The sequence below is a fragment of the Rhinatrema bivittatum genome, chromosome 7, assembly GCF_901001135.1.
Source record: "Rhinatrema bivittatum chromosome 7, aRhiBiv1.1, whole genome shotgun sequence".
Classification (NCBI taxonomy): Eukaryota; Metazoa; Chordata; class Amphibia; order Gymnophiona; family Rhinatrematidae; genus Rhinatrema; species Rhinatrema bivittatum.
Genome location: NC_042621.1, coordinates 36,095,590 through 36,123,539, shown reverse-complemented (window position 1 = coordinate 36,123,539; position 27,950 = coordinate 36,095,590). Strand labels below are relative to the sequence as shown.

The 27,950-nt window shown below is 45.3% G+C and overlaps 1 protein-coding gene across 1 annotated transcript in view; it reads left to right on the top strand.

Moving 5' to 3' along the window:
• The window catches only part of TAT (tyrosine aminotransferase), a 124,077-nt gene that overhangs the window by 56,693 nt on the left and 39,434 nt on the right, over positions 1 to 27,950 (top strand). The window contains exon 8 of the mRNA XM_029608248.1: positions 12,617 to 12,769. Within this exon, the coding sequence (XP_029464108.1) occupies positions 12,617 to 12,769 (153 nt within the window). The remainder of the gene's footprint in view (positions 1 to 12,616; positions 12,770 to 27,950) is intronic.

The following is a 27,950-nucleotide window of genomic DNA, read 5'->3' as shown; positions in this document are numbered from 1 at the left end:
GTATTTTTTTTAACAATTGTAGTTAGCAATAAGCTTATCTTTGATGGGTCATATATAACAAATCAACATTCATGATTTTATATATATATATATATATATATATCCATACAGTATTCAGGAAATTATATATATCCATATATTATTATTCAATAAATAACAATCTTAACTAACAAATAATCCAATCCAATATACGACTGGTTAAAGGAATTGCAAAGAGATCCAAAATACAATTGGAGCAAAACTAAAAGAAAAATTCCAATTACTAATAAGAGGGAATTTCAGACCTAATACATGCATAACTATGACTGGGTGGTTAGCAATATCAACTATTTTTATTTTTAGGTATGAGCTTTTAGGAAGGAGCGTAATTGGGCTGGATCAAAAAACACATATCTATTATTGTTGTACTTTACCACACATTTACTAGGATACCGAATCATAATCGTAGCGCCAAGACTTCTTGCTTCCTGGCACATAGCAAGAAATTTCTTTCTACGTAATTGGGTGGTCTTGGTAATGTCTGAGTAAACCCAGATCTTTTATGTAAAAAATAACTTTTCTCTATTTCTAAGGAAAAGTCTCAACACAATGTCTCTATCAGAGGGAAACACAAATGTGACCAATAGCGTTCCTCGATATTCTACTTGTTCTTCTGTAGATTGTTCAATTAATTCCGTTAAATTAACAGATTCACTTAACTGCACTACTGCAGTTTCTTCAAGTCCTTCCCCTTCTTTCTTTTTTACATTCAAAAATACAGTTTTGCTATAGGTGGAATAGTCTCTTGAGGAATAGATAATATTTCTATCATATATTTTTTGAATTGTTCATATGGTGATATTAATTTTATATGTGGGAAGTTCAAGATTCTCAGATTTTTATATTTCATTTGATTTTCTATAATTTCAATTTTTCTAAGTGTAGCTTGTTCTCCTTGAATTATTCCATATTGGACATTCTGTAATCGATCAACTTGAGATTCTAAATTACTTATTTTTTCAGCATGAGATGTTAATAAAGGTTCCATTTGTTTGATACTTTGTTGCGTTTCAGTCATAATACCAGCTAGAGTCATTATCGATGATTCAAGAGAAGTTAATGCCTTCCAGACAACCTCTAAAGCAGTGCTTCTCAACCGGTGTGTCACCAAGCACCGGCAGGTATGTCGCCTGCTCCCAGTCTCTCCCGCTGCTCTTCCTCCCCTGCTGCCGTTGCCACAGGCTATCAGTACGTTCAAGCCCAGTGGGAACGGCAGTGGAGGTAGAAGAAGCAGTGGCACCTGCGGCTGGCCTTTTCTTCTTCCCACGCCCCCCCCCCCGTGACCCGGAACAGGAAGTGATACACGGTGCATGGGAAGGAGAAAGGGCCGTGCTGCGTGGAAAAATAGCAGGGGTGGCAGCAGCATCGGTCCCCGAGCAATTGAGGCAGCCGGTAATTGGGAAAGGAGACAGCAGCATGAGAACATAAGAACATAAGAAAATGCCATACTGGGTCAGACCAAGGGTCCATCAAGCCCAGCATCCTGTTTCCAACAGTGGCCAATCCAGGCCATAAGAACCTGGCAAGTACCCAAAAACTAAGTCTATTCCATGTAACCATTGCTAATGGCAGTGGCTATTCTCTAAGTGAACTTAATAGCAGGTAATGGACTTCTCCTCCAAGAACTTATCCAATCCTTTTTTAAACACAGCTATACTAACTGCACGAACCACATTCTCTGGCAACAAATTCCAGAGTGCGTTGAGTAAAAAAGAACTTTCTCCGATTAGTTTTAAATGTGCCCCATGCTAACTTCATGGAGTGTCCCCTAGTCTTTCTACTATCCGAAAGAGTAAATAACCGATTCACATCTACCCGTTCTAGACCTCTCATGATTTTAAACACCTCTATCATATCCCCCCTCAGTTGTCTCTTCTCCAAGCTGAAAAGTCCTAACCTCTTTAGTCTTTCCTCATAGGGGAGTTGTTCCATTCCCCTTATCATTTTGGTAGCCCTTCTCTGTACCTTCTCTATCGCAATTATATCTTTTTTGAGATGCGGCGACCAGAATTGTACACAGTATTCAAGGTGCGGTCTCACCATGGAGCGATACAGAGGCATTATGACATTTTCCGTTTTATTCATCATTCCTTTTCTAATAATTCCCAACATTCTGTTTGCTTTTTTGACTGCCGCAGCACACTGAACCGACGATTTCAATGTGTTATCCACTATGACACCTAGATCTCTTTCTTGGGTTGTAGCACCTAATATGGAACCCAACATCGTGTAATTATAGCATGGGTTATTTTTCCCTATATGCATCACCTTGCACTTATCCACATTAAATTTCATCTGCCATTTGGATGCCCAATTTTCCAGTCTCACAAGGTCTTCCTGCAATTTATCACAATCTGCTTGTGATTTAACTACTCTGAACAATTTTGTGTCATCTGCAAATTTGATTATCTCACTCGTCGTATTTCTTTCCAGATCATTTATAAATATATTGAACAGTAAGGGTCCCAATACAGATCCCTGAGGCACTCCACTGTCCACTCCCTTCCACTGAGAAAATTGCCCATTTAATCCTACTCTCTGTTTCCTGTCTTTTAGCCAGTTTGCAATCCACGAAAGGACATCGCCACCTATCCCATGACTTTTTACTTTTCCTAGAAGCCTCTCATGAGGAACTTTGTCAAACGCCTTCTGAAAATCCAAGTATACTATATCTACCGGTTCACCTTTATCCACATGTTTATTAACTCCTTCAAAAAAGTGAAGCAGATTTGTGAGGCAACACTTGCCCTGGGTAAAGCCATGCTGACTTTGTTCCATTAAACCATGTCTTTCTATATGTTCTGTGATTTTGATGTTTAGAACACTTTCCACTATTTTTCCTGGCACTGAAGTCAGGCTAACCGGTCTGTAGTTTCCCGGATCGCCCCTGGAGCCCTTTTTAAATATTGGGGTTACATTTGCTATCCTCCAGTCTTCAGGTACAATGGATGATTTTAATGATGTTACAAATTTTTACTAATAGGTCTGAAATTTCATTTTTTAGTTCCTTCAGAACTCTGGGGTGTATACCATCCGGTCCAGGTGATTTACTACTCTTCAGTTTGTCAATCAGGCCTACCGCATCTTCTAGGTTCACCGTGATTTGATTCAGTCCATCTGAATCATTACCCATGAAAACCTTCTCCATTATGGGTACCTCCCCAACATCCTCTTCAGTAAACACCGAAGCAAAGAAATCATTTAATCTTTCCACGATGGCCTTATCTTCTCTAAGTGCCCCTTTAACCCCTCGATCATCTAACGGTCCAACTGACTCCCTCACAGGCTTTCTGCTTTGGATATATTTTAAAAAGTCTTTACTGTGAGTTTTTGCCTCTACAGCCAACTTCTTTTCAAATTCTCTCTTAGCCTGTCTTATCAATGTCTTACATTTAACTTGCCAATGTTTATGCTTTATCCTATTTTCTTCTGTTGGATCCTTCTTCCAATTTTTGAATGAAGATCTTTTGGCTAAAATAGCTTCTTTCACCTCCCCTTTTAACCATGCCGGTAATCGTTTTGCCTTCTTTCCACCTTTCTTAATGAGTGGAATACATCTGGACTGTGCTTCTAGAATGGTATTTTTTAACAATGACCACGCCTCTTGGACATTTTTTACTTTTGTAGCTGCTCCTTTCAGTTTTTTTCTAACAATTTTTCTCATTTTATCAAAGTTTCCCTTTTGAAAGTTTAGCACGAGAGCCTTGGATTTGCACACTGTTCCTTTTCCAGTCATTAAATCAAATTTGATCATATTATGATCACTATTGCCAAGCGGCCCCACCACCGTTACCTCTCTCACCAAGTCCTGTGCTCCACTGAGAATGAGATCTAAAATTGCTCCCTCTCTCGTCGGTTCCTGAACCAATTGCTCCATAAAGCTATCATTTATTCCATCCAGGAATCCCATCGGCCACGGCCTCCCGTGGCCGATGGGATTCTTCTTTCTTGGCCTGCGGGGGCTGGAGGAGGAGGCTGCTGCAGCTACCATTTGTGCTTGGGGGGGGGAGAGGAAGTGAGTGAGAGAAAGAGAGAGAAGCAGCCAGCTAGCCAGTGTGTGAGAGAATGTGTGTGTGATTGAGAGCCTGTGTGTGATTGAGAGAAACTGGTCAGAGAGCTGATGTGTGTGTATATGCGAGAGACAATGAAAGTGACTGCTCAGGGAGGTGACTGATGTGTGTGTGTGAGAAAGAGAAAAAGCGTGGAAGTGAGAAATCTGGGTATGTGAGAAAGCATGGGCGTAAGAAGCCTGGTGTTGGGGGGGGGGGGGGGTGTGTGTGAAAGAAAGCATGGGAGTGAGAAGCCTGATTATGTGAGAGAGAGCATGGGAGTGGGAAATCTGTGTGTGTATGCATGCATGAGAGAGAGAGACTGGTTGGTAAGGTGACGGTGTGTGTGAGAGAAAGAGACTGGTGTGTGTGAATGTGAGAGAAAGAATGTGATTCAGGGAATGAGAAGCCTGTGCATGTGGAGAGCGAGCATGGAAATGAGAGAGAGACTGGTGTGTGTGTAACAGAGAGAAAGTGATTATGGGAATGAGAAGCCTGTGCATGTGAAGAGTGAGCATGGAGTGAGAAACCTGGGTGTGTGTGAGACACAGCATGGGAGTGAGAAGCCTGTATATCTGAAAGAAAACATGGGAGTGGGAAGCCTGTGTGTGTGTGTGTATGCATGAGAGAGGTCAGGTGACTCGTGTGTGTGTGTGTGTGTGAGAGAAAGAGATTATGGGAATGAGAAGCCTGTGCATGTGGAGAGAACAAGCATGGGAGTGAGAGACCAGTGAGTATGTGTGTGTGTGTGAGACAGAGAAAGTGACTATGAGAGTGAGAAGCCCATATATGTAAGTAGAACACGGGAGTGAGAAGCCTGTGTGTGTGTATGGCATGCGAGAAACTGTTCTGGAAGGTGACTGGTGTGTGTGTGTCAAAAACTGGGAGATGATTGGTGTGTGAGAGATAGAAACTGGTCATGGGGGCATGACTGGTATGGTGTGTGTGTGAGAGACATGGGCACTAAGGAAGAGGACCATGAATGTAGAGCTTAGCTTCTACTGCTGCTTCTGGTGTGTGCCACGGCCTACATGGAAGGGGAGTAGGAGAACTGCTGGAGGGGGTAAGTAAAGGTGGCTTTTTAAGTTTATTTTTCTTGATTGACTGCCATTTTAATTATTTAATATTATGTGATGTCTGCTTTTTTGAAATATTTTATTGGTGTTTGGAGAATGTTTAATAGTTTTTATGAGTTTTTAATTGTTGGATGTTATTCATAGCTGTTTTGAAACATTTATTCTGCTTATTAGTATAGTTTTACAATTATTTCTGTGTGGGGATCTATAGCTGCTTGCTAGTTCTGTTTTCCTAATAAGAGGTGTATTGGTTTTTAGGGCCTGATTTAATATTTGTAGTGTTGCCTTTTCATAGATAGGGTTGCTCCTGTTTGAGTGTATTCCATAATACAGGTGTAAATGTGTGCGGATTAGTTTATGTGCATTACTACAGATCCTGGGAGTATGTTAGGTCGGTTCTGTGTCTGTTACCGAGATGAGATATTTTACTAGCATGTAAGCATTTGTATCAGTTTTATTTGTTGTGTTTTCTCAAGAGGACATGCATTTGGTGGTAAACTGCTGTCTTTTCATAAGTAGGGCTATTGAGCCTGGAAGTAGAAGGAGTTTGAGTTGCTGTTACTGAGATAACACCAGAACCAGAATATCTTTTTTGTAGGGTGAGTTATATGGGAAATGTCATAATTCTGCTTTACATCCATTATTGTGGGTTAGGGGGGTTCCTGTGGATGCAAACTGTACTTTTACATCTAGCCCCGTGACGATCATGGGTCAGTGTGTCATGCATGTGAGAACCATCTGTCAGGTGTGTCCCGACAGAAAAAAGGTTGAGAACCACTACTCTAAAGTAATATTTTGTGATTGAACCAGCTTCAAAGAAGATATATTAGCGGTAGTGCTTACCGCACCATCCCGACGGCGTTCTTGTCCCGAATCTGGGGTCGCAGTCGAGTCTCCACACCCTTCAGTTGTAATGGTAGTCAGGGTAAGATTCAGATTTTCTCTCTCAAATATTTCCAGCTGTTGCAGAAACGGCATTTGAGGCAAAGAATCTTTTTCCCCGATCTCCTGTGCACTCACGGTTTCCATCTCAGGGTCCACCTCAGCGAGTTTGGAACCTCCCGATGCCATCCGTCGCATGGTCCAACTTGGCTCCAGGAGTTGCACGTAGCATGGGGGTGAAGGAGTCATAGGTGCCCTGGGGCTTAGTGATGTCATCAAGTCCAACGGCCCTAGAACCTGCTCCAAACCCGAAGCTGTAACGGACAGTTCACCCGGAGTTTGTGTGCTGATTGGGGAGAAGAATCCTTCATTTGTCGCCTGAGATGAGGAAACTATAGGAGTGGATGAGGTTTCCACTCAAATTTTACCTTTTATTTTAGTGTGAGGCATATTTGCAATAAGAAAAGTTCAGCTGACTCTCAGCCCAATCTCCCTTCAAGCGGCCATCTTGGATCCTCTATTTGCAGTATTCTTAGCTTGGATTTGTAGCCTTCATTTTGTCAAAAGGACTGGATCAATCAGTTTGAGATTGACACATTCAGTAATCCTAGCAGTATTTATTTATGCTCCATGCAGGGTATAATAAAAGTAGAACTATAAAACCATTATCTAAAACTCAATAAAAACCTAAAATTAAATAGACTTCGCTTTCCTGTTAAGTAATAACATTTGACTCAGACTCTACAGATCATGCAAATTCTGCTCTCCCTGCAGCTGAGCTGGAATTTGCTGACATCTCCCTCCTATCCATCATGGGCCCCATTCTACAGGTTTATTAACAAGTAGAAGCTCCACCAGTGACTGTTCACATCTGGATTTTTTTGGTGCCTCAAAGAGGAAGCAGAAGGGCTGAGATGAATCTTGATCTGCTTTCATATGTTAACTGTTTCCAGCTGTCCTGCTGTTTCTTGCCTTCAGCTACAACTGCTTCTAGTAAAAACAAAATAAACAGCAGATCAAAGCCACAAACTGCTAAGAAAAACAAGAACATTAAAATTGCCGTTAGGTCATAGAGCGCTTTTGTACAGAAGCCTGTGTGCAAAGCACACTTTCAGATTGCTCTCCTCATACAGTCCATTACCTAAGAGTTCTCTTTAGGTGCGGTAAGTTTGAGTTTAGATCATTGCTTACTGGAGTGATTTTTTTTTTTTTTTTTTTAATCTTGCAAGGTTATTGAATTGTACCTGGTTAAAGAAGGGGACTATGTATGGTTCTGTTATATAAGGAGGGCAGGACCAGTGCAAGGGGATTAGGCGCCCTAGGCGAGACTTCTTCCTTGCACCCCCCAAGTCTCGGCCACGACTCCTACATTATTCTCGATCACGCCCACTGACTGTGTGGTTTCTGGGTCGCGAGCAGGTTGAGCACTGCTTGCAGCCTGCCAAATCTCCACTCCTTTTTGCTGCCGCTTGCAGCCCCATATGGCTAGCCACCCGATGGCGTACCAAGGATCTCCGGCATCCGGGGGCCAATGCATTTTGTGCCTCTCCAGCATCCCCCCTTAATCCTTCTTGTACTAATGCTTAAGGTCACAGAAAATCAGTGGCATCTCTAGACAGGATAAATTTTTTTTGGGGGGGGGGGGGGGAAGGGGGCCAAAATGACATTTCTTCATCACACCCACCTCTATAGCATGGATCCTGCTTTAAAATTGGTTACAAAAAAAAGTGTTAATAAAAAAGTCTTCTGTGTAATTTTGAAAAGCTGGCCAGTTAAAACTACTATAAAATTATTTGATAGCCTCATTCAACTAATTCTATATGGCTATGAGAGTGAAGTCTGGAATATATAGGAAGGGACAGAATGTCAATATAAATCCTCCACCTCCAGTTCTCTAACTCTGTGCATCCACTGAAATTCCCCCAAACAATGGAGCTTGGATTTTCCCTTACAGCTCATCATACTAAAAGATATTTTCAAATTCTGGTGTCACCTCACAGTATCAGCAGCACAAACACCTTCCACTGCCAGGCACATTGTGAACTAACACAAAACCCCACAAAAAAAGACACTAAAAATCTATACTGCAATCCTATCGTAACATAACAGTAATAACAGCAAGGACTCAAACAACAATAACCCTACCTGTGAATAAGCAAGGGTAAATATTACACTGGGTCCTAGAATACCAATACACCGATTGCAATACATCCCTATTGCTAGAAGAATCTCTCATCATGGTCACACACACAGAACAGAGCCAGACCCTCACCAAATACAGAATACAAAATAAAAGAGCACAAATTAGACAAAAACTGAAATGGAAACCCCAAGAAGCCAGACTCTGTGTATTAACAATGGAAAAACAGAACCACCATTCCTCATTAAACAAATAAAATCAAGAAACATAAAGCATCAGTTATAATAGTAAAACCATAATAAAAGAATATTTTAAAATTACTGATAAATAGAATTTCTATTAATTAAAATCATATACATTTTTTACAAATTCCCAAGCACCAATAAAATATTTCAAAACAGCACATATATCAAATAACATCCAATAATTAAAACTAATAAAGATTTTAAAAAGCCCCTGCTGTCCCCTTCTGTGGGAGCTCTTGATTTCCAGTCACCCTGATATTGTCGAGGATTAGGAGGTTATTCCGTCTCTCTCACACATACACTGTCACATACATAAACATTCATACTCTTATATCCACCATAACCTCTCGCTCTTACAGATACTGACACAATCTCAGACTCTAAGACACTCTCTCCCCCTCCACCTCCCCCCCCCCCCCACACAAACTCTTACTCCCCTGGATTTTCTCATACACACTCATGCTCTCACAGTCACTGGCTCCCTCACATACCCACACATCCAGGCAAGCTCCCAGTCATTCTCACATACACACACACACACACTGACCCCCAGGCAGGCTCCCATTCATTTTTCACACCACTCCCTCCCCATCCCCCAGGCAAGCACACATTCATTCTCACACACACAGACCCCCGGGCAGGCACCCATGCATTTAACACACATACACCCCCCCAGGCAGAGTCCCATTCATACACATGCACACACTAAAGGCAGACCCTCCTCTCTTTCTTTTGCCAGCAACCTCGGAACCTCTCTCATTCCTCTGCTGCCACTGTCACCGCTGCCACATGGCTATTGGGGAGGTGCCGATTGCTGCTACTGACACTGAAGCCCATTCTGCTGCCTCCTCTGTGCAGGCCCCGTGGGCTTCCACTTCCTCCATGCTGATCTCGTACATTGTGAGATCCGCATAGAGAAAGTGCTACTCTTGCACATTCCCAAAGATTACATGTGCCAATCACTAAAAAGTAATTTTTTTTTTACCTTTGCTGTCTGATCTTAGTTTTCTAATCGGTTGGTCACAGGCTTTTTTTTTTTCCACCTTCCCTTTCTTATTTTTTTCCACCTTCCCTTTCTTATTGTTTGCCAATTCTTTTTATATTGTCTTTTTTTCTATTTCTTTTCTCTCCATCTTCTTCCCTCAAACACACAGTCAGGTTCTCATTCTCACATGCTTTCTCTCTCTCTCTCACACACACACAGGCTCTCACTGTCACATGCTCTCTCTCTCATACAATCATTCATACACACAGTCTCTCACTGGCACATGCTGTCTGATTCTCACACACACAGGCTCTGTCTCACTCCCACATGCTGTCTTGCTCAAGCACAGGCTCTCACTGTCACATGCTCTCTCTCATACAATCATTCATACACACAGTCTCTCACTGGCACATGCTGTCTGACTCTCACATACACAGGCTCTCTCTCACTCCCACATGCTGTCTTGCTCAAGCGCAGCTTCTCACTGTCACATGCTATCTCTCTCACACACAGAGGCTCTCAAATGCTGTATCTGCAAACATTCAGGTCCTCACTCCCACACACAGTCTCTCAACTCATTCTCACACACAATCTCTCAACTCATCTCATACACGCACACATACACACTCTACAGGCCCTCAGCCTCTCTGTCACCTTTGGGCCTCCTCTTCACGGGTTGCCGCAGGATGGGCTCTGCAATGGCCCTGATCTTCTCAGGCCGCCCGCAATGTGGGATCCGTGGTGGCCCTGCTACCGGGCCTCTTCCTCTTCTCGGGCTGCTGCGACTTAGGATTTGTGGCGGCCCATAAACGCTGCTCCTCTTCTACATGCGGCTGATGCTCCTCCTCCTTCCTGCCCACGCGGCTCCAGGAACATTTTCTTCCGGGGCCATGCAGGCAGGAAGGAGGAGGAGCACCTGCAGGCTTGAACGTGACCTTTTTCTTTGGGCCGTGGTGATGTGAGCTCCACCACGGCCCTGACGATCTGCCTGCTATGTGTCGCTGCTCAGCTGCCAGTGGGATGAGGTCCATCGGCAGCTGCATGAGCCTCCCTGCACCTGAGGTCATTGGCTCCCCTCTGGATACCACTGCTCGCGGCACCCCCTAATACTCAGCGCTCTAGGCCCAGGCCTAGTTCGCCTAGTGTGTCTACAGGCCCTGAAGGAGTGTAATTGTAAAACAGAGCGTTAGCCACAGAAATGGCCCTCGCTGTGTGCAGATAAACTTACTGCACACACAACGAGGGAACGAGCACTTAACATGCAAGCTTGAATTATCAGAAATAGTCTCTGGAAAATGCTCACACAAATTAGCAGCTGCAAATGTGATGTAGTCCTTTTCCTGGAATATTTGCAAAGGGAAAGTACATGCACACTTTCCTTATGAAAGTTTGTGCTAAGTCCTTGAGTGAAAAGTTCCTTCAGATTTTTCCCCAATGCAGACATTTATAAAATTACCCCCAATATACACAGGATTATATGGACCCCCTTCCTTCTGTCTGATGTTTCTGAATAAAGATTCTAAGCACAAAAAATAGTTCCGTTTATATACTAGCAACATATTTAAAAAATCTGAAGCATCTGACAAATTAAAATTCTTGCCTGCTGAGCATCTAAATTTAGGCATTTAAAAATTTGGTGGGCCAGGGCAAGATCAGGTTGGGAAGTACATTAAGCACCTAGCTTACATGCCTAAATGCAGCTGAAAAAATAGTAGGCACAACTTTAGGGACCTAAAGTTAGGTGAAGTTTAAAGCGAAAACTAAGGCATCTAGGACGTGCATTTAGCTTTCTTCGAATATTGGCCTGATGGCACCCAACTGGCCCTTCCAGTTATTCCCATCTATGCTGTAAGGGTATGGTCTAGCTGCTAGCCATAGAGTATGACTGCTTGTAAGATATCTTCTCTTATCCAGGACAGTTCTTATCCCATCATTTGTACTCTTCCATCTTTGGCAGGAAACAAATGAGGAACATGACAAAAACTAGCCCTTGAAAGGAGAGAGATCTTACAAGTGGTTATTAATGATAATTCAGGGCAAGAGGTAAAAACACTGAACAAACTTCTTTCCTGACCCAGAACTATTAAATTAGCACTTTTCTCCTGGGCACGAGTACGCGTAGTCTCCCCAGCACTATTCCCTCTCCCCCCTTTTCTCAAATTTCCCTTGTTGCAGTGGGGCCTGTCTTCTTCCTGCAGCAGGAGCCGGTCCTGGACCCCACAGTGCTGGATGTGTGGGGATCAGGTGGACTACTGGGGGAGGATAAATGAAGCTAGAAGAGAGAACTGGGAAAGGAAGATGAAGAAGAGAGACGGAGGAAGGGGAAACAGGAAAGGTGGGAGGGACTGAGAGGGGAAGCCGGAGGACGGTGGTTCACTGAGGAAGGGAGGTGGAGAGTAGAGGGCTTAGATGCAGCTGAAAGCAAGCAAAAGACCGGGAGTGAGAGGAAGTGAGGGGAGCAGAGAATGGGGTAGAAGACAGGAATATGAAATCTAGAGAGTGAAAAGGGAGGTGGAAAGGTGTCAGACCAAAATGAAGGGAGAGGTGAAGAGTGTGGGACAGCATAACGACAGAGCTGGGGAATAACGAAATGAGAGGTGAGATCAGAGATAAATTTGGGAAGGGGGAAGAGATGAGGAAAGGAGGAGACATAAGAAAAGATAAAATGGAAAGAAAATCAGGAAAAGGATTCAGAAGATAGACAAGAGGAGATTGCTAAATCCTATGGTGGACAATTCTGACTCAGAAACCCAAAGGAGCAAGATAAATATGATCTGTCCATCACCCCACTGCTCTGTAAAGCCCTCCACCACCGGTCTCCCTGCCTATTCATTCCCTGTTTCTCCTTCCCTTGAGGCTTTAAAGTTATCGCCTATCTACTTCACGCACTTATTCATTGCTTCTCCTTCCCTTTCCATTCATTTCCTTTTCCAATTGTTGACCCATTCCATTTTATTTTTCATTTCTTACCAAGTGGACTTCTGATCTTTTCCCAAAGATGGTGACACATTTGGAAGAGTTTGGATTCCGTTTTGCATCATCTGTCAAAGTGAAGATGGTTGTGTTTTTATATACGGCACCATATAAATGTGTTTTTATGTACGGCACCAGATAAATGTGAACAGAAATAAAATGTATAATGTTACATTAAGTTCTTAGAAGTAAAGAGTGAATTTCTAAAGTATGCACTAATTCTGCAGGTGTTTGGAGATAGCAAGTTTCAGGCTTTGGCACCTCTCAGTACCACGGTACCGATCCTGTCCTGCGGGGGCCTTGCTAAACGCTGGCTAGTCCCTGGTTGGAGAATGGGATGGATCCTTATCCATGATCGCAAAGACATCTTTGGAAATGAGGTGAGTCAAAAAGAATATATATATTTTTTTTTTTTCACAATTAATTTCATTTTAACAACATTAGTAAAGATAATTGCTTTCTTTCCTATTTATGGTTCTTATACTCTTACAGTTCCAAAATACAACCGCACTGGTACCTGTTTTACGTCAAACAACTAATGAATCAACAACAGGTCATCACATTTAATGCTCACCACTTCCCTATATATTAAAGACTCTATATTCAAGATCAAATCTTTGTCATTTATTTATTAAAAAAAAAAATTTCCATTTTTTATATATATTGACATTCCCTTAAATATATTACAAAAGTGCATTCATCCACCATCATTCCACAATCATTCCCACACATGCCTTTCACAACTATATCCCATGCACACTACATCACCAAACCCCACTGTAAAATATTAGCTCATACATGATCAGTATCAATGCACATCACAATATCTTTTGAATGAGTATCTTCTTTAAAAAAGCAAATTATCCAATGCTTTTTTACTTTTACAGCATAGGTGTCCTGAACATGAATGTACGGAACCAAAAGTCTCATAAAATGCAGCTTTTGAATAAAGTCTTATTCGTTTCAATTTTAAATACTTTGTAGAAGGTGATCACTCCACTTATGCAATTCGTGCTTGCTTCATTCCGAACTGTTTTACAACATCCGGATACGTCGCACTTTCAGATAATTCTCATTGCAGTTCATCAAATGATATACATTACAACCTGCTCTAGATACGTTGCATGGTCAATCACACTTATTGCAAATTCATCAAATGGTGTACATGATATAATGATGAAGGCAGGTTGTAATGTATACCATTTGATGAATTTGCAATAAGATGTGATTGACCGTGCGACATATCCAGTACAGGTTGTAATTTATATCATTTGATGAACTGCAATGAGAATTATCTGACAGTGCGACGTATCCGGATGTTGTAAAACAATTCGGAATGAAGCAAGCACGAATTGCATAAGTGGAGTGATCACCTTCTACAAAGTATTTAAAATTGAAACGAATAAGACTTTATTCAAAAGCTGCATTTTATGAGACTTTTGGTTCCTTACATTCATGTTCAGGACACCTATGCTGTAAAAGTAAAAAAGCATTGGATAATTTGCTGTTTAAAGAAGATACTCATTCAAAAGATATTGTGATGTGCATTGATACTGATCATGTATGAGCTAATATTTTACAGTGGGGTTTGGTGATGTAGTGTGCATGGGATATAGTTGTGAAAGGCATGTGTGGGAATGATTGTGGAATGATGGTGGATGAATGCACTTTTGTAATATATTTAAGGGAATGTCAATATATATAAAAAATGGACATTTTTTTAAAATAAATAAATGACAAAGATTTGATCTTGAATAAATATAGAGCCTTTAATATATAGGGAAGTGGTGAGCATTAAATGTGATGACCTGTTGTTGATTCATTAGTTCTTATACTCTTACAACAACCAGTGCTGGATGAGTTAATGATATTTTAGCAATTAATTATAGCTTTAAAACAGCCTTTCACCCTTCTCCACCCTAATATAAATGAACCAAAATAATCTCACACCCCCCCCCCCCCCCCCAAGTATTAAATCCTGAAATTTTACATAAGACAAACTCAACAATGCTTAGGAGAGTTCCTCAGTTTCAAAGTAATACATAATAGCTGATGGAAGGAAAAAGCAGTCAGCCCATTCAGTCTGCTCAGTTATTTCTGATCACGTCGCCGCGCATACCTACTAAAATCCCCCCCCCCCCCCCCCCCCCCCCCCCATGCGCTCAAGATGGGATTTGCACGTATATGCTTGAGTCAATATAAAATCGTGCGTGCATGTATGTGCAGCTATGTATACTTGGCAGTTCCCTTACTTCAAAGTGCCAAGCTAAGCTTTGTTTGCTCAAACAAAATACAGTTTAATTTCTCTGATGAAACAATGTTTATTTTAAATTCCCTTCTCGCTTCTGGGCTTTACTTTGCAGAGTTTTTGTGGATTTTGAACTCCTGGCCTCATTCTATCATTTCCCCTCCCTAGTCCAACCTTTACACCTAGCCTGTCCGAGTGGGTAATGACTCAGCAATTCCCCTGTGTCATGAGTGAGTTCTCTAGTAGTCAACTACCATGGTCCCAAAGATCATATCTTACAGTTAGGAATATATACTCCCTCACAGTCACCAACTTCTTAACCATTAATCCAGGGCTTCCCAAACATTTAGGCAATGTGACCTCATTTTACTACTTGAAAATTCACAGGACCCCTAAGGATGACAAAAAATAATTAGCATGGGTGCGGTCCCTCCTCCAAACAATCACTCCTTCTCACCTTCTCCTGCACTTCAGTTGATCCCCTCTCAACCTCTACCTTTCCAGCATGCCTCCTCTCTCTCCACCCCCTCCAATGGGCCTCCTTTCTCAAACTCCACTGCTCTCCCAACCCATACATTCCAGCCCTCTTCACATTCTCCCAGCTGACCCTCTCTCACCCCAAGCCCTTCTTATAACCCCCAACTGAGCTTGTCATCCCCCATCCCCCTCTCTTCCCCTCCAACCCTTTTTTCATATTCCCTCCCAGTTGATCCTCTCACACCTCCAATCTTCTCTTACATCCCCCAGTTGATTTTCTATCATTCTCTCCTCTCTCACCCTCCAGAGCCAATCTGGTTCTATCCTATGCAGTCCTCAAACACCCTCCTGTATCTCATCTTTCCCTTCAAGTAACCTTTCCTCCAAACATCCCCCTGGCCATGGTCAGCTGAAGATTTCCCTTTGGGCTCTGGGCCAAAAGTTGGATGACAACTGGAAGGTTGATGACTGGGACAACATTTTTCTCTAGGGTGGGTTCAATGCTGGGTGAGAGGAAAGGAGCAGTGGCAATCTTCACTGACCTATGCACACTCAGCCCGGCCCTCCCCTCCCCTCATGGCTGGTCCCAAGCATGACAGTGATCTACAAGCGGCAGCAGCGTTACTAAAGGGGGTTGCGGGCTAGTGCAAGTTCATGATCTCTGCAGCAGCCTTGTTCCTTCCTCGTCCAGGGCTTCTTGTTACCACAGAAACTCATGCAGGGGCAGTTCCATTGCAGGGCCTGTGAACATGTGCTGACTCACAAGCCCAATGCTGACTTCCACTACTAAAGCTGTTGCTGCTGCTGCTGCTGCTGTTGCCGGAAGAGCATTGCCATTTGAGGCACTTGTGACCCCCAGATAAAGGTTTTGTGACCTCATCTGGAGTCTGGAACCACAGACTGGGAAGTCCTGCATTAGCTAATAAATTGCCAACTTCTTTACTGTATATTCATTGAGAGCTAAGTGTACTAAGCTTTTTTCCAGTAAAAAAAGAAAGGGTCTGATTCATCAAGTTCTTTTCCCCCAGAGACAGAACAGGAGAAAAGCCTTAGTGAATCAGGCACAAATGAGAAAAACCCATGAATACATCTGGCCTGGTAACTATCACCAACTCCCTCTCCCTAATCATTGGGGGGTGAGAGGGAGCAATGTTTAGAATCTGCGCAGGGCCTGCAAGCACTGTTTTTTTTATTTCTCTTTATTAAATTTTGCATTTACCTCAAGAATACTTGACTCCAGAAATAAAAAGTGTCTACAGGAAAGAAATTTATAAACAAACAAATTTAGCAAAGTAGTCCTCAATATTTGAGAAAAGAACAGAAAATGTATTATTAGAAAGAATGAGCCTATTAAGGACAATTTCTCATTAAGCGCTAACACTACCCAGACTATTATGAAGCTATAGCAGGGGTGGTAGTTCTTGTAAGAAGAAGAACTTCAAGTTGTTTGAGATTGTAAAAAATATATCTAATATCGCCAGATCTAAACAAGCATTTACAGGGAAAACGTAAAATAAGAGTAAATCCTAAGGCGCAACAGCTTTCTCTTTTAAAGACAAAAAAAAAGTTTCTTCTGAGCCTGTGGCGGACCGCAGGCCCATCCTGCAGCCCACCACACTTACCTCCAGCCTGGGCCCATCGTTGCCACCTCCCGATGCCAGGAAAGGCCTCCCAGGCGAGACGCGACCATCCTCCGGACTCCCGTGGAGATTACCTGACGTCGGCCTGCCTCTCCCAGACGCAGCGGGAAACCGTGCCGCGCTCCTCTTGTGTAGCAGGATGCCAAGACCACGGGACCCTGTCCCCCTTAGGGTGCGTGCGCGCTTATCTCCTATTATTTAAAGGGCCAGCAGCGGGAATCCTGCTGGGGCACCTCCAGATGACATCACAGCCACCAAGGTATTTAAGGTGGCCCTAGACATCCCTCCAATGCCTTGGCAATAGGTCATCTCATCTTGAGAAACCGGCCCCAGCATCCGAGGAATCAACCTAAGGGGAACGAGGGCTGGTATTGGTGAAGCTCCAGTTGGACCTCTGCTCCAGTCTGCTCCACCTGCCGACAGTGGGGACCTGCAGGGCTCCTCCCTGCAGGTTGCGCCAACTCCCCCTCGATCCAAGAGTTCACTTCCACAACACTCCGGATACATCAGGAAAAACAGCAACTTTATGTCTCATAAAAGTTTTTAATCTAGTTGAAAAGAACCTATTAAGTATCCATTCCTTATCAGATTCTAAAACAAACTACTAATAAAGCAGCTCTAGAATCTATATTAGAATCTTGCAAGACATTGGACAATTCCAAATAAACCTCTGAACCCTCTACCCTTGCCCTAACTTCTATCAGGGGTTCCTGGCTCTGAGTTGGTAAATAAAAGGCTTTTGATATTGGGGGGGGGAGGGGGGGGAGGAGTCAACAGGAATTTGTAAGATATCCAAATAGAATTTTTTTAGCAATTCCAGTGGAGATATTAAAGGAGAGTTAGAAAAATCAATGATACGAAGATTAAATTGTCTTATAGAATTCTCATAATTCTCCATCCTACAATGTGAATAATCTATAATTAAAGCTGCATTACTTTTTTTAAACTCAGAGACATAACCATTCAATTCTTGAAGTCTCATATCATAATCAATCAACTTTTGAGAATGAGAAAAATTCGTAGCTGAAATATCATTAACAGAAGACAAAACATTATCGGTTCTAGTAGTTAAAGAACACTCCAGCCTTACTATTGCAGTCCATAAAGTATCTAGGCTAATCAACAATGGCTTAGGAGGGATAGTCATTGAGACTTTAGATGAAACTCCAGGGGTAGATGTTGTGACTGGCCCAAATACTGAAGAATCTGCAGGCTTATTCCCACCTTCGGATGGGGAAAACTGGACACTGTTGACTAACAGTCTCTCCGTGGAAGAACCTGCAGAACTGTCTCCTCCTGGGCTGAGATATATGTCAAGCTGCAGGACTCACTATGGATGGAGGAAAGATTTCCAAGTCCTTCTTGTCCTGTATTTTGTTCATCTAGATGGGAAACAATCATAAAGGTATCAGTAGTGGGTTGTGAAGTACCCGGGGTAGAAACAGGCCTAGCTGGGATGGCTTGCACCACTCCCTTCCTCTTCTTACTCATATCGAACAACTTTATAGCTTGAAAAAGATGGAAACTCGTAGTCTTTCCCCCCCCAAAAAAAATATGCCTAGGGGCATTCCCCTTTGGCTGTACACCAGCAGCTCATGCCACAGGACATCCGAATTTAAGGAAGATGGTCCCAACGCTTATTGATGACCTCAGATGCCGCCCAGAGACTCCGACTCAGGTTGGCTGCCACACAACGCATGGATAAGGCCAACAGGATTAATCTCTCCGCATTTCTCCACAAGCACATTTTTAAAGGGAAACTACCTCCTCCACCACCACCAGAGAGAGCAATTTTCAGTTCCTGATCTTACCTGGGTTTAGTTATCCAGGTATAATCATTTCAAAATTGCATTAAAAAGGTACAATCTAAAAAGTATCTAATGTATCTTCTTCAACTGCCTCTCCCTGTTAACTCTCAAGCTCTCTTGCTTTAAAAACTAAACTATGTGCCATCATTATTGTCCCCTTTAATTATTAACCAAAGTATAAACAAGTTCATTCACCTACCACTGACTCATGAGTGATTACTTAGAAGGCAGCAGATAAAGGTTACAAGGTTTTTTTTCTGTTCTGCTGCAATACCAAAGATCCTTCTCAATCTTATCATTTCCACAGCACCTCTGCTGGCAGACTATTGCATATGCCCTTTGCTCTTTCTCTGAAGAAATACTTGTTACTCCAGAATTTACCCCCTTTTAGACTTGTATCATCACAACATCTTATTCTACAACTTCCTTTCCACCAGATCATGCTTGTTCCTTGTGCATTATTAATATCCTAGAGGTATCTGATTATCATATCCCCCTCCCCCCTGTCCCTTCTCTCTTCCAGGGCATACATATTTATGTTTTTGAAGTCTCTCTTCAAAGTATTTATGGTACAGAGTTTAGACCATTCTGGTAGCCCACCTCTGCATTTTTCCACTCTATCTGTGTCCTTTTGGAGCTACAGCATCCAGAATTGGATACAATACTTCATTTGTAGTTTATATAGGTGTTATTAATTTTTTTCTGCTGGTTTTACCTCTGCATGTAAACCTTATTTCATTTATTTCAGTTTCTTAATTGGTTTTCCATGCATGTTCTCAGAAAATTCAACACAATGTTAAGGGGGTAATTTCAAAAGCATTCACTCATGTAAATAGGCTTTTTGAAAATTACCCTGGGGGTTGCATGAGTAAAGGTATGTGTGGAATTGATTTCACATGGACTTTTACAAGTGTTGCAAAGAAGTATTCCAGGAGCAGAGTTGGGGCAAGGAAATCATTTATGCATGGACTTTCAATTTTCAGAAGTAGTCATGTAAACATCTACATGGACGGTTAAAAACATAGAGGTGTGACAGCATGAAAAGACCATCCATACCAACTATTTACAATCCCTACCACTCCCTCAGAGATCCTCTGTGTTTATCCCAAGGTTTCTTGAATTCAGACACTATTCTTGTCTCTATTACCTCCATGAGGAAGCCGTTCCATGCAGCTACTACTCTCGCTGTAAAAATAAAAAAAAATGTGTTTACATTACTCTGGAGACTATTCCCTTTCACCATCATCCCATGACCCCTCATTCTACAGCCTCCTTTCAATTGAAAGAGGCATGTCTTCTGTGCATGGAAGCCTTGGCGGTATTTAAACATCTCTATCATATTTCCCCTAGTTTGCCTTTCCTCTAGGGAATATATGTTTAGATCTTTAAGTATATTCCCATATGCTTTAAAACAAAGACAACTGCCCATTTCAGTAGTCATCCTCTGGAACAGCAGGCTTATATCTTTTTAAAAGAGCAGTCTCCAGAACCATACACAGTTTTCTAAATGAGGTCCCACCAGGGACTTATATGGGGGCAATATTGCCTCCCTTTTTCTGCTGACCATTCCTCTTCCTATGCAGCCAAGCATCTTTCTGGCTTTTGCCATGGCTTATCCACCTGTCTGTTCACCTTCAGATCATCCGGTATGATCACTCCCAGATCCTGCTCTTCTTTGGTGCTTAGAAGAATTTCGCCTCCAATACTGTAATTCTCCCTTTGGGCTTTTGCAGCCTAAATGTTGCACTGGAGGTAGACCCTTGGCCTGGTGCAGGATTGGTACGGCCCTCTGGTCGGACCCAAAGAGCACCTGCCACCAGGAGGCGGAGCACACAAGGAGACTGAGGCTAGCTGGAGCTTCGCCAATAGCAATCCGGGGTTTCCGCAGGTTGAGCCCTTGGGTACCCGGACCGCCTGGACTTAGGTGGGCCTCAGAAGGTCTTCTGGAGAGGTAGCAGAGAGGTGTGCCCACCACAAGCAAAGGTACACGACTGGTGAAGAAAGGAGGGACTAGACCTGAACCAGGATCACCGGAGACCTCAGGAAGGCAACAGGAAATGAAAGTCCTCCGGGCGAGATAGGCAGCGCCTACTGGTCTAGTCTGATGTAGGCCATGGGCAGCGTCCGAGCAGGCTGGTCTGGTGGTCACAGGAGTGAGCAGAGTATCCGAGTGTAGCACAAGGGTCAAAGCCAGGGTATCCTCCGAGGGTAGTCAGCCAAAGTAAGGGTCAGTTCTGAGATCAGTCTGTGCGTAGTCAAGACGAGCAAAGGTTGGTTCCAGGTGGCGGTCAACGTGGTCAGGCAAGCAGAGGTCAGTTCCAGGCAGCGGTCAAACATAGTCAAAATGCAGGCAGTGGTCAGTTCCAGGCAGCAGTCAAACATAGGCAAGCTGGGGTCAGTACCGTGAATTAATCCGAGAAGGTACGACAAGAGGAGGAACGTGGAGCAGGAATCAGGACAGACGCTGGAACACAGAGAGGACCACAGGAACACTGGAACAGAGACTGGATCGAAGAAGCAGGAGAACACAGGAACGTAGGACAGCACACTAGCTACACCGAAGGTGTCGACCCAATTGCCAAGGCGAGGTTCTGGAGACAGAGCCTCACCTTAAGTATGAGCCTCAAGTGACGTCATCAGGCAGCGTCTGGGATGAGGTTCCCGCCCTGGACTCTTTAAATGAACTGACATCAGCCATGCGCACACCGAGGGGCGGGGCAGAGGAGGCAGAAGATGCAGAGCCCCTACGGGAGCTCTGCTGAGAGGCCTGTGGCATGGAGGAATCCGGAGAGGCCTGAGGAGAGCATCGGGTATGTCGGGAGCTGGCAGCCACAGCAAGGGAAGAAGAGCCGGAGCTAGTGGAGGGAAGCGCGAAGTGAGCAGGCCTGATTGCGGCACCAGCACGGCCAGGACGTGCAACCGTACACCCCTTCTAGGCCTCCCCCCTTACCGGCTTGGGCTTCTCCGGATGCTGAAGATGGAAATTGTGGAGGAGGTTCTTGTCAAGGATGTGGTGAGAGGGCTCCATGAATTTTCTTCTGGGCCGAAGCCCTCCCACGAAAGGAGGTACTCCCAGTGCCCTCTACGGCATCTGACATCCAGTACTTATTGCACTTGAAGTGTGTTCTCAGATTCCGCTGAGACTTGTGTCAGTGGTGGAGGTCTTCGAGATGGCCATGAAAGTACTAAGGATTTGAGCAGAGAACCATGGAAAGTGTTATGGATTCCTAGGTTCGCAGATAATTTTAACTGGTATGTGACAGGATGGGGAATAGTCCCACATATTTTGGAGCCAGCCATTGAGAGGGCAACTGGAGACGGATGTGCTGGTGCTGAGCCAGACTCTTTGCCCAGGCAGGAACATTGGTGCGGCACGACGATGGGCATCCTTCACGCATTTGACTCGGTCAGCCGCTTGGTGGAGACACTCCTTTTCTTGGTCCCACAGTTGACGAATAGTCTGGGCTGTAGACTGGGCTGCTGGTGAAAGCACGCTGAGTGGAATCGGCAGAGGTAGGTGGGGCTGACAGTCAAAGATTACTGTGAAAGCCAAAGATTGCCTTTAGACATCATGTTATATGTAAGCCGATGTGATATGCCAAATCGAATGTCGGTATAGAAAAACAAACAAATAAATAAATAAATGAAAGGAGAGACTTCTGTAGTAGAAGGTCGGCCCAGCTGTCTTGCTGGTTGTTGTCATATGACCGAAGGAAGGCTTTAAGGGACTGGTTGGTCCTCTTGGCCTGGCCGTTAGCTTGTGGGTAGTATGCTGAAGTTAGATTCAAGGTGATATTAAACTTTCTACAGAGGGATCTCCAGTATTTTATGGCAAATTGAGGACCACGATCTGAAACTATTTCTTGCGGAAGGCCGTGGAGACAAAAGATATGAGTCAGGAAGAGTCGAGCCAGTTCCAGGGCCTATGGTAGCCCAGGTAAAGGGACAAAGTGGACCATTTTTGAGAAACAGTCTATTATGACCCAGATTACAGTATGCCCCTTGGAAGGGGGCAGATCCACGATAAAGTCTATAGATAGACTAGTCCATGGTTCAGGGAGTAGTTGGAGAAGCCCCCAAGGGGGCTTTTGTTGAGTGCAGACGGGGCACGAGTCAACATAGTCTTGGGAGTCCTTGACCATACCAGCCTACCAATAATGTCTGCGGAGCATCTCAAGATGGCCAGCAAGTTTGGAGTCGTGGGTCCAATGGAGTACATGTTCTTGGAGGCGACGGGGCACCACCGTCTTACCGGCTGGTATAGTGGTAGTGATTGCGATGGAGAAGCAGGCAGGGTCAATGATATGCGCCGGAGTCTCGGGAATATCCTCCGACTTTAATGAGCGTGAGAGCGCATCTGCGCGAAGGTTCTTTGCCGCTGGGCGGTAATGAAAATCAAAGTTGAAGCATGCAAAGAAGAGGACCCAGCAGGCCTGTCTTGAGTTGAGTAGCTGGGCTTCTTTCAGGTGTTCTAAGTTCTTATGGTCGGTAAAAATAGTAAACCTGTGATGCGCCCCTTCAAGCCAGGGGCGCCATTCTTGGAGGGCGAGTTTCACAGCCAGAAGTTCGCGGTCCCCAATGGAATAGTTCCGTTCTGTGGGGGAGAACTTATAGGAATAGAAGGAGCACGGGACAAGAGCTCCCTTGGTAGAGTACTGACTAAGGACTGCCTCGGCTCCAATGGAGGATGCATCAACCTCTTCAATGAAGGGGTGGCTTGGGTCCAGATGGCAGAGGCACGGGCCAATACGGAAGGCTTCTTTCAATGCTTGGAACGCAGACTGGGCCTTGGGACTCCAGACCCGAAGGTCATTTCCTTTCTTCGTCATGGCGGTGAGTGCAGCGTCCAGCGTGGAGTAGTCTGCTATAAAGTGACGATAGTAATTTGTGAACCCCAGGAATCTTTGTAGGGCCCGTAGACCCACCGGCTGAGGCCAATCACAAATACCTTGGAGCTTGTCCGGGTGATTGGCCAGTCTACGAGCCTTTAACCTGGGGCTCGTAGACTGGGGTGGTCACAGGGCGGGAGATCAGAGAGCCTTTACTTCCCGGTGCCGTTCCAGGAGACGGTGGTCTATCTGCCCAATGAGAGAGATACGTTCTTCCAAAACTGTTGCGTCCGTCGGTCTCAGACGGCTTCGACCCTTGTGCCTCACCTTTTTCTCTGCTCTCTCCGCTAGCCTTGGGAAGATGGCTACCACCATGTCTGCAAGCCGCATTCTCCAGCATCCCCGGAAAGGCTATAGCAAAGCCTCATGCCATGTTTTTCCTAAAGGCCTCCTAGGGTGCGTGCACGCAAGCCACCCACGTCTTTATCCACGTCATGGCAGGAACCTCGGGGGCATCCCCCTTGAGTGATGTCACGCCATCCAGGCATTTAGCCTACGCTTGTTTGCTAGCTCATCGAGTTAGAAAGGATTGGACTCGTCTGGCCTAAGCTACTCCACCGCTTCCGTGCTGCCACTGGAAGCTCTCTCTGCCCTTCGGGGTATTCTCTAACCTGGGTACCCACTCCTCGGGGGCCCTCTGCTTTCTTTCAGGTGCCTTATTGGGATTGGCTCCTCAGTCCTCGAGGGCCTGCTCTCCCTGCCTCTTGTGCCTGTTACCATCTACTTCTGCCTGGTGGAATCGTCAGCCTTACAGCTACCATCTAGTGAGTAATCTGTCTCATCTACAGCTCTGCCGTGCTGGGAAACCTTCACCTGGATATCCCTATACCATCTTGGTGAGACGGGTACCCTCTGCCGAGGGTCCCTGGACTGCTACCTCTGGATCACCTCACTACTGCTACCTCCGGTGTTATGAATCAAAAGGTGGACCCCTGTTCCAAGGTAGAGTAAATGCTACCGAAGAGAGAGTCAACCCTCTAAGGTAACTACCGTCAGAGGATGAGGCCAGGTGAATCAGCAGCTGAATGAAGACTTCGCCCTGGAAGCTCGTGATCCCCCCAGGAGGAGCCTGTAGAGATCCGGCCGCTGGGACTTTAGGAAACTCACTGAAGAGGGAAGATAACCTGGAAGCAGGCACCTCCTGCAGGTCATGAATTTCAGACAGTTGAAGACTTCGCCTTGGAAGCTCGTGATCACCCCACGAAGAGCCTGTAGAGATCCAGCCGCTGGGACGTAGGAGACTCACTGAAGACTGAAGATAGTCTGGATGTAGGCGCCTCCTGCAGGTCATTGATTCCAGACAGCTGGCACCTCCAGCAGGTCATAGACAGTCCAGGAGTAGAGCTGAAGAATGGTCCGCAACCGGTCCAATGGTCGATTCCAGAAGGGGGTTGAAAGCTAGTCCAGGAGCAAGTCAGGAGAATGGTCCGAAGCCAGTCCAGGAGTAAGCCAGGAGAAGTGTCGGAAGCCGGTCCAGGGTCAAGCCAAGAGAAGTACGGAAGTCGGTCCAAGGATCAGAAGCCAAGAGTCCATCCGACGAGGGAGAAGAGCAGGAGTGGGATGAAGATCAGGAACGAAACCAGAACCAGGAACGAAGACACTGGAACCACCAAGCCAGAAGCCTCAATACCAAGGCAAGGTCTTAGGAGCAGACCTTGCCTTAAATACCCAAAGCGAGGGAGGAGTCCCGGGAAGGAGCCACAACAACTTCCTGTTGTGGCCCCTTTGAATCTTATTTTCAGCCGCGCGCATGACTCTAAGTCAGCCAGAAGGGGGAGGAGTCATCCCGGCCGTGCAGGGCCCTGCGGCTGGCCTCAGCAGTGGCCATGGCTGCGAGGAGAGTGGCGAAGGAGGCTGCCTGCTCCTGCAGGAGCCTCCGGGCCAACCCAACACCGTGGGTGAGTATTTGGTCCCGGCTGTGGACCGCCGCAGCCAGCGGCCATGACAGTCGGCCCCGGTCATGGCCCGCCGCGGCCGACAGCCATAACATTGGTGGTATACATCAGTTGAACAATAAAAGACAAAACTCTGTGTTTGTGTGTCCTGAGTCTAGCCCAGTACTGTGGCTCCCCGCGGGGTTCCTCCCCGTGGGTGTGGTCATCTGCCACAGTACCCAAGAATCCACTCAAACACCTCAAACTATAACACTCTCGGGCGGCCAGTTCTTCTTTCAGAACAGGAGACAGTCCTTTGAGATAGAGTGCCCGCAGGCAGTCTTCCTGCCATCCCAATTCAGTTGCCAGAGTTCGGAACTCCACAGTATATTCAGAGAGTGAGTGTGATCCCTGGCGGAGGTGTAGGAGATGGTGATCGGCGACCACCTGTCAGCCTGGGTCCTCGAAGGTGCGTCTGAATGTTGATATAAATTGAGGAAGCTGCTGTAGTATTGAGTCGGGGTGCTCCCAAAGCGGGGAGGCCCATGCCAGGGCCTTCCTCTCCAGACGAGATAGAATGAACATGATCTTCATCACTTCATCCGGAAAAAGTGGGTTGCAGTGAGAACTGAATGTAGCATTGATTGATAAAACCTCGACAGAATCGAGGATCCCCATTAAAACAGGGAGGAGCTGGGAGGGCCAGCAATGCCTGTGAGGGCTGTAAGACAGCGGGCGAGCTGTGGGCGAGATCCCCTGGATTGGCCATAGCAGATTCCTCTATTTTGAGAATGCAGTCTTTCCACTGAGGTGGCCAATGCTTCAATGAATTGTTGCTGTTCACGGACGTGCGTAACCAGACCAGGGATGGCCCGCAAAGCGGGGGACTCCGCCGAGTCAATGGCCTTGGCAACCTGTTGCGCTGGAGGTGGACCCTAGGCCTGGTGCAGGATTGGTACAGCCCTCTGGTCGGACCCAGAGAGCGCCTGCCACCAGGAGGCGGAGCACACAAGGAGACAGAGGCTAGCTGGAGCTTCACCAATAGCAATCCGGGGTTTCCGCAGGTTGAGCCCGGACCGCCTGGACTTAGGTGGGCCTCAGAGGGTCTCCCGGAGAAGTAGAGGAGAGAGGTGTGCCCACCACGAGCAAAGGTGTGCGGCTGGTGAGGAAAGGAGGGACTAGACCTGAACCAGGATCACCGGAGACCTCAGGAAGGCAACAGGAAGTGAAAGTCCTCCGGGCGAGATAGGCAGCGCCTACTGGTCTACTCTGATGTAGGCCGCGGGCAGTGTCCGAGCAGGCGGTCTGGTGGTCACAGGAGCGAGCAGAGTATCCAAGTGTAGCGCAAGGGTCAAAGCCAGGGGGGGGGGTCCGTTCGAGGGTAGTCAGCCAAAGCAAGGGTCAGTTCCAAGATCAGTCCATGGGTAGTCAAGACGAGAAAAAGTCGGTGCCAGGCGGCGGTCAAATGTAGTCAAAAGGCAGGTAGTGGTCAGTTCCAGGCAGCGGTCAAATGTAGTCAGGCAAGCAGAGGTCAGTACCGTGAATCAATCCAAGAAGGTAGAGGAGGAATGTGGAGCAGGAATCAGGACAGACGCTGGAAAACAGAATGCAAGGCCTCTCATGCCGCTATCTAACAGGTAGAGAGTTTCCTCGCTCCGAGGGTCACCAAATGTTCACAAGAGAGTACTGTTTTGTTCGTACATCTCACATTGAATGTCAAAAGTGGCCCCTAACCCCTACACTAATACCTAAACCTCACCTCGAGTTACTAGGTGGGCCTCCCATAGAGATATAAATACCTATCTAGGGTTAGGGCATTATGGATAGGTTCTCTCTCTCTCTCACTCTCACATAAACATGGTCTCCACAGTGGTTGTATGTAGGAAATACCAATTTCTGGCACTTATCTCAAAGTGTGAAAAAGTGATCACAATTTGCAGTAACTTAGGTATTGGCACAAATTGCAATAAACTCCCTGTTACCATAAAACACACCCCTTTTCCCATCGCATGCGATATTTACTGCATTTTGATAAATCCAGGCTTAAGTTTCCTTAATGCCCTTAGAGGTATCCCGTCTGGCTCCATCGCTTTTAAGTTTAGTTAGCGCCTCACAAACACACTGTTCTGAAAATTAATTGAGGTTTATCTCTCTAGTAAGTGTAAATGTGTATGTGTATGCTGCACTAAGCTATGCACAGTCCCACAAATTTTCATAGCAGGTTTACGCATATAAGTAGGCTTAGAAAATTAGGGCTGAAATCTCCATATGCTTTGTATATTCAGGCTCAAAGAGGGCAATTTTATAACACCGCTAACTGCAATATAGTCTGCACGTACTATGCAAACTTTGCTGCTACTAGTGGTTTTATGCGCATAAAACAACTTTGAAAATGTTGTGAGTCAAATCCCCAGTACTTGCTGAAGATACAGCTGCTACTAGTAGTTTATAACTTCCATGCACAATCTTTTGCACGGATGTCTGAAAATCGGAAACCCAACTCCATTCCCTGGAAAGCTTACTGCAAGCTCGCATGAACATACGCACACCCAGTGGGTGTTACGGCCGGGTTCTGCGGCTGAATAGTGGACCCTTGGGCCAACCCACCCCGAGGGGTGGAGTAGG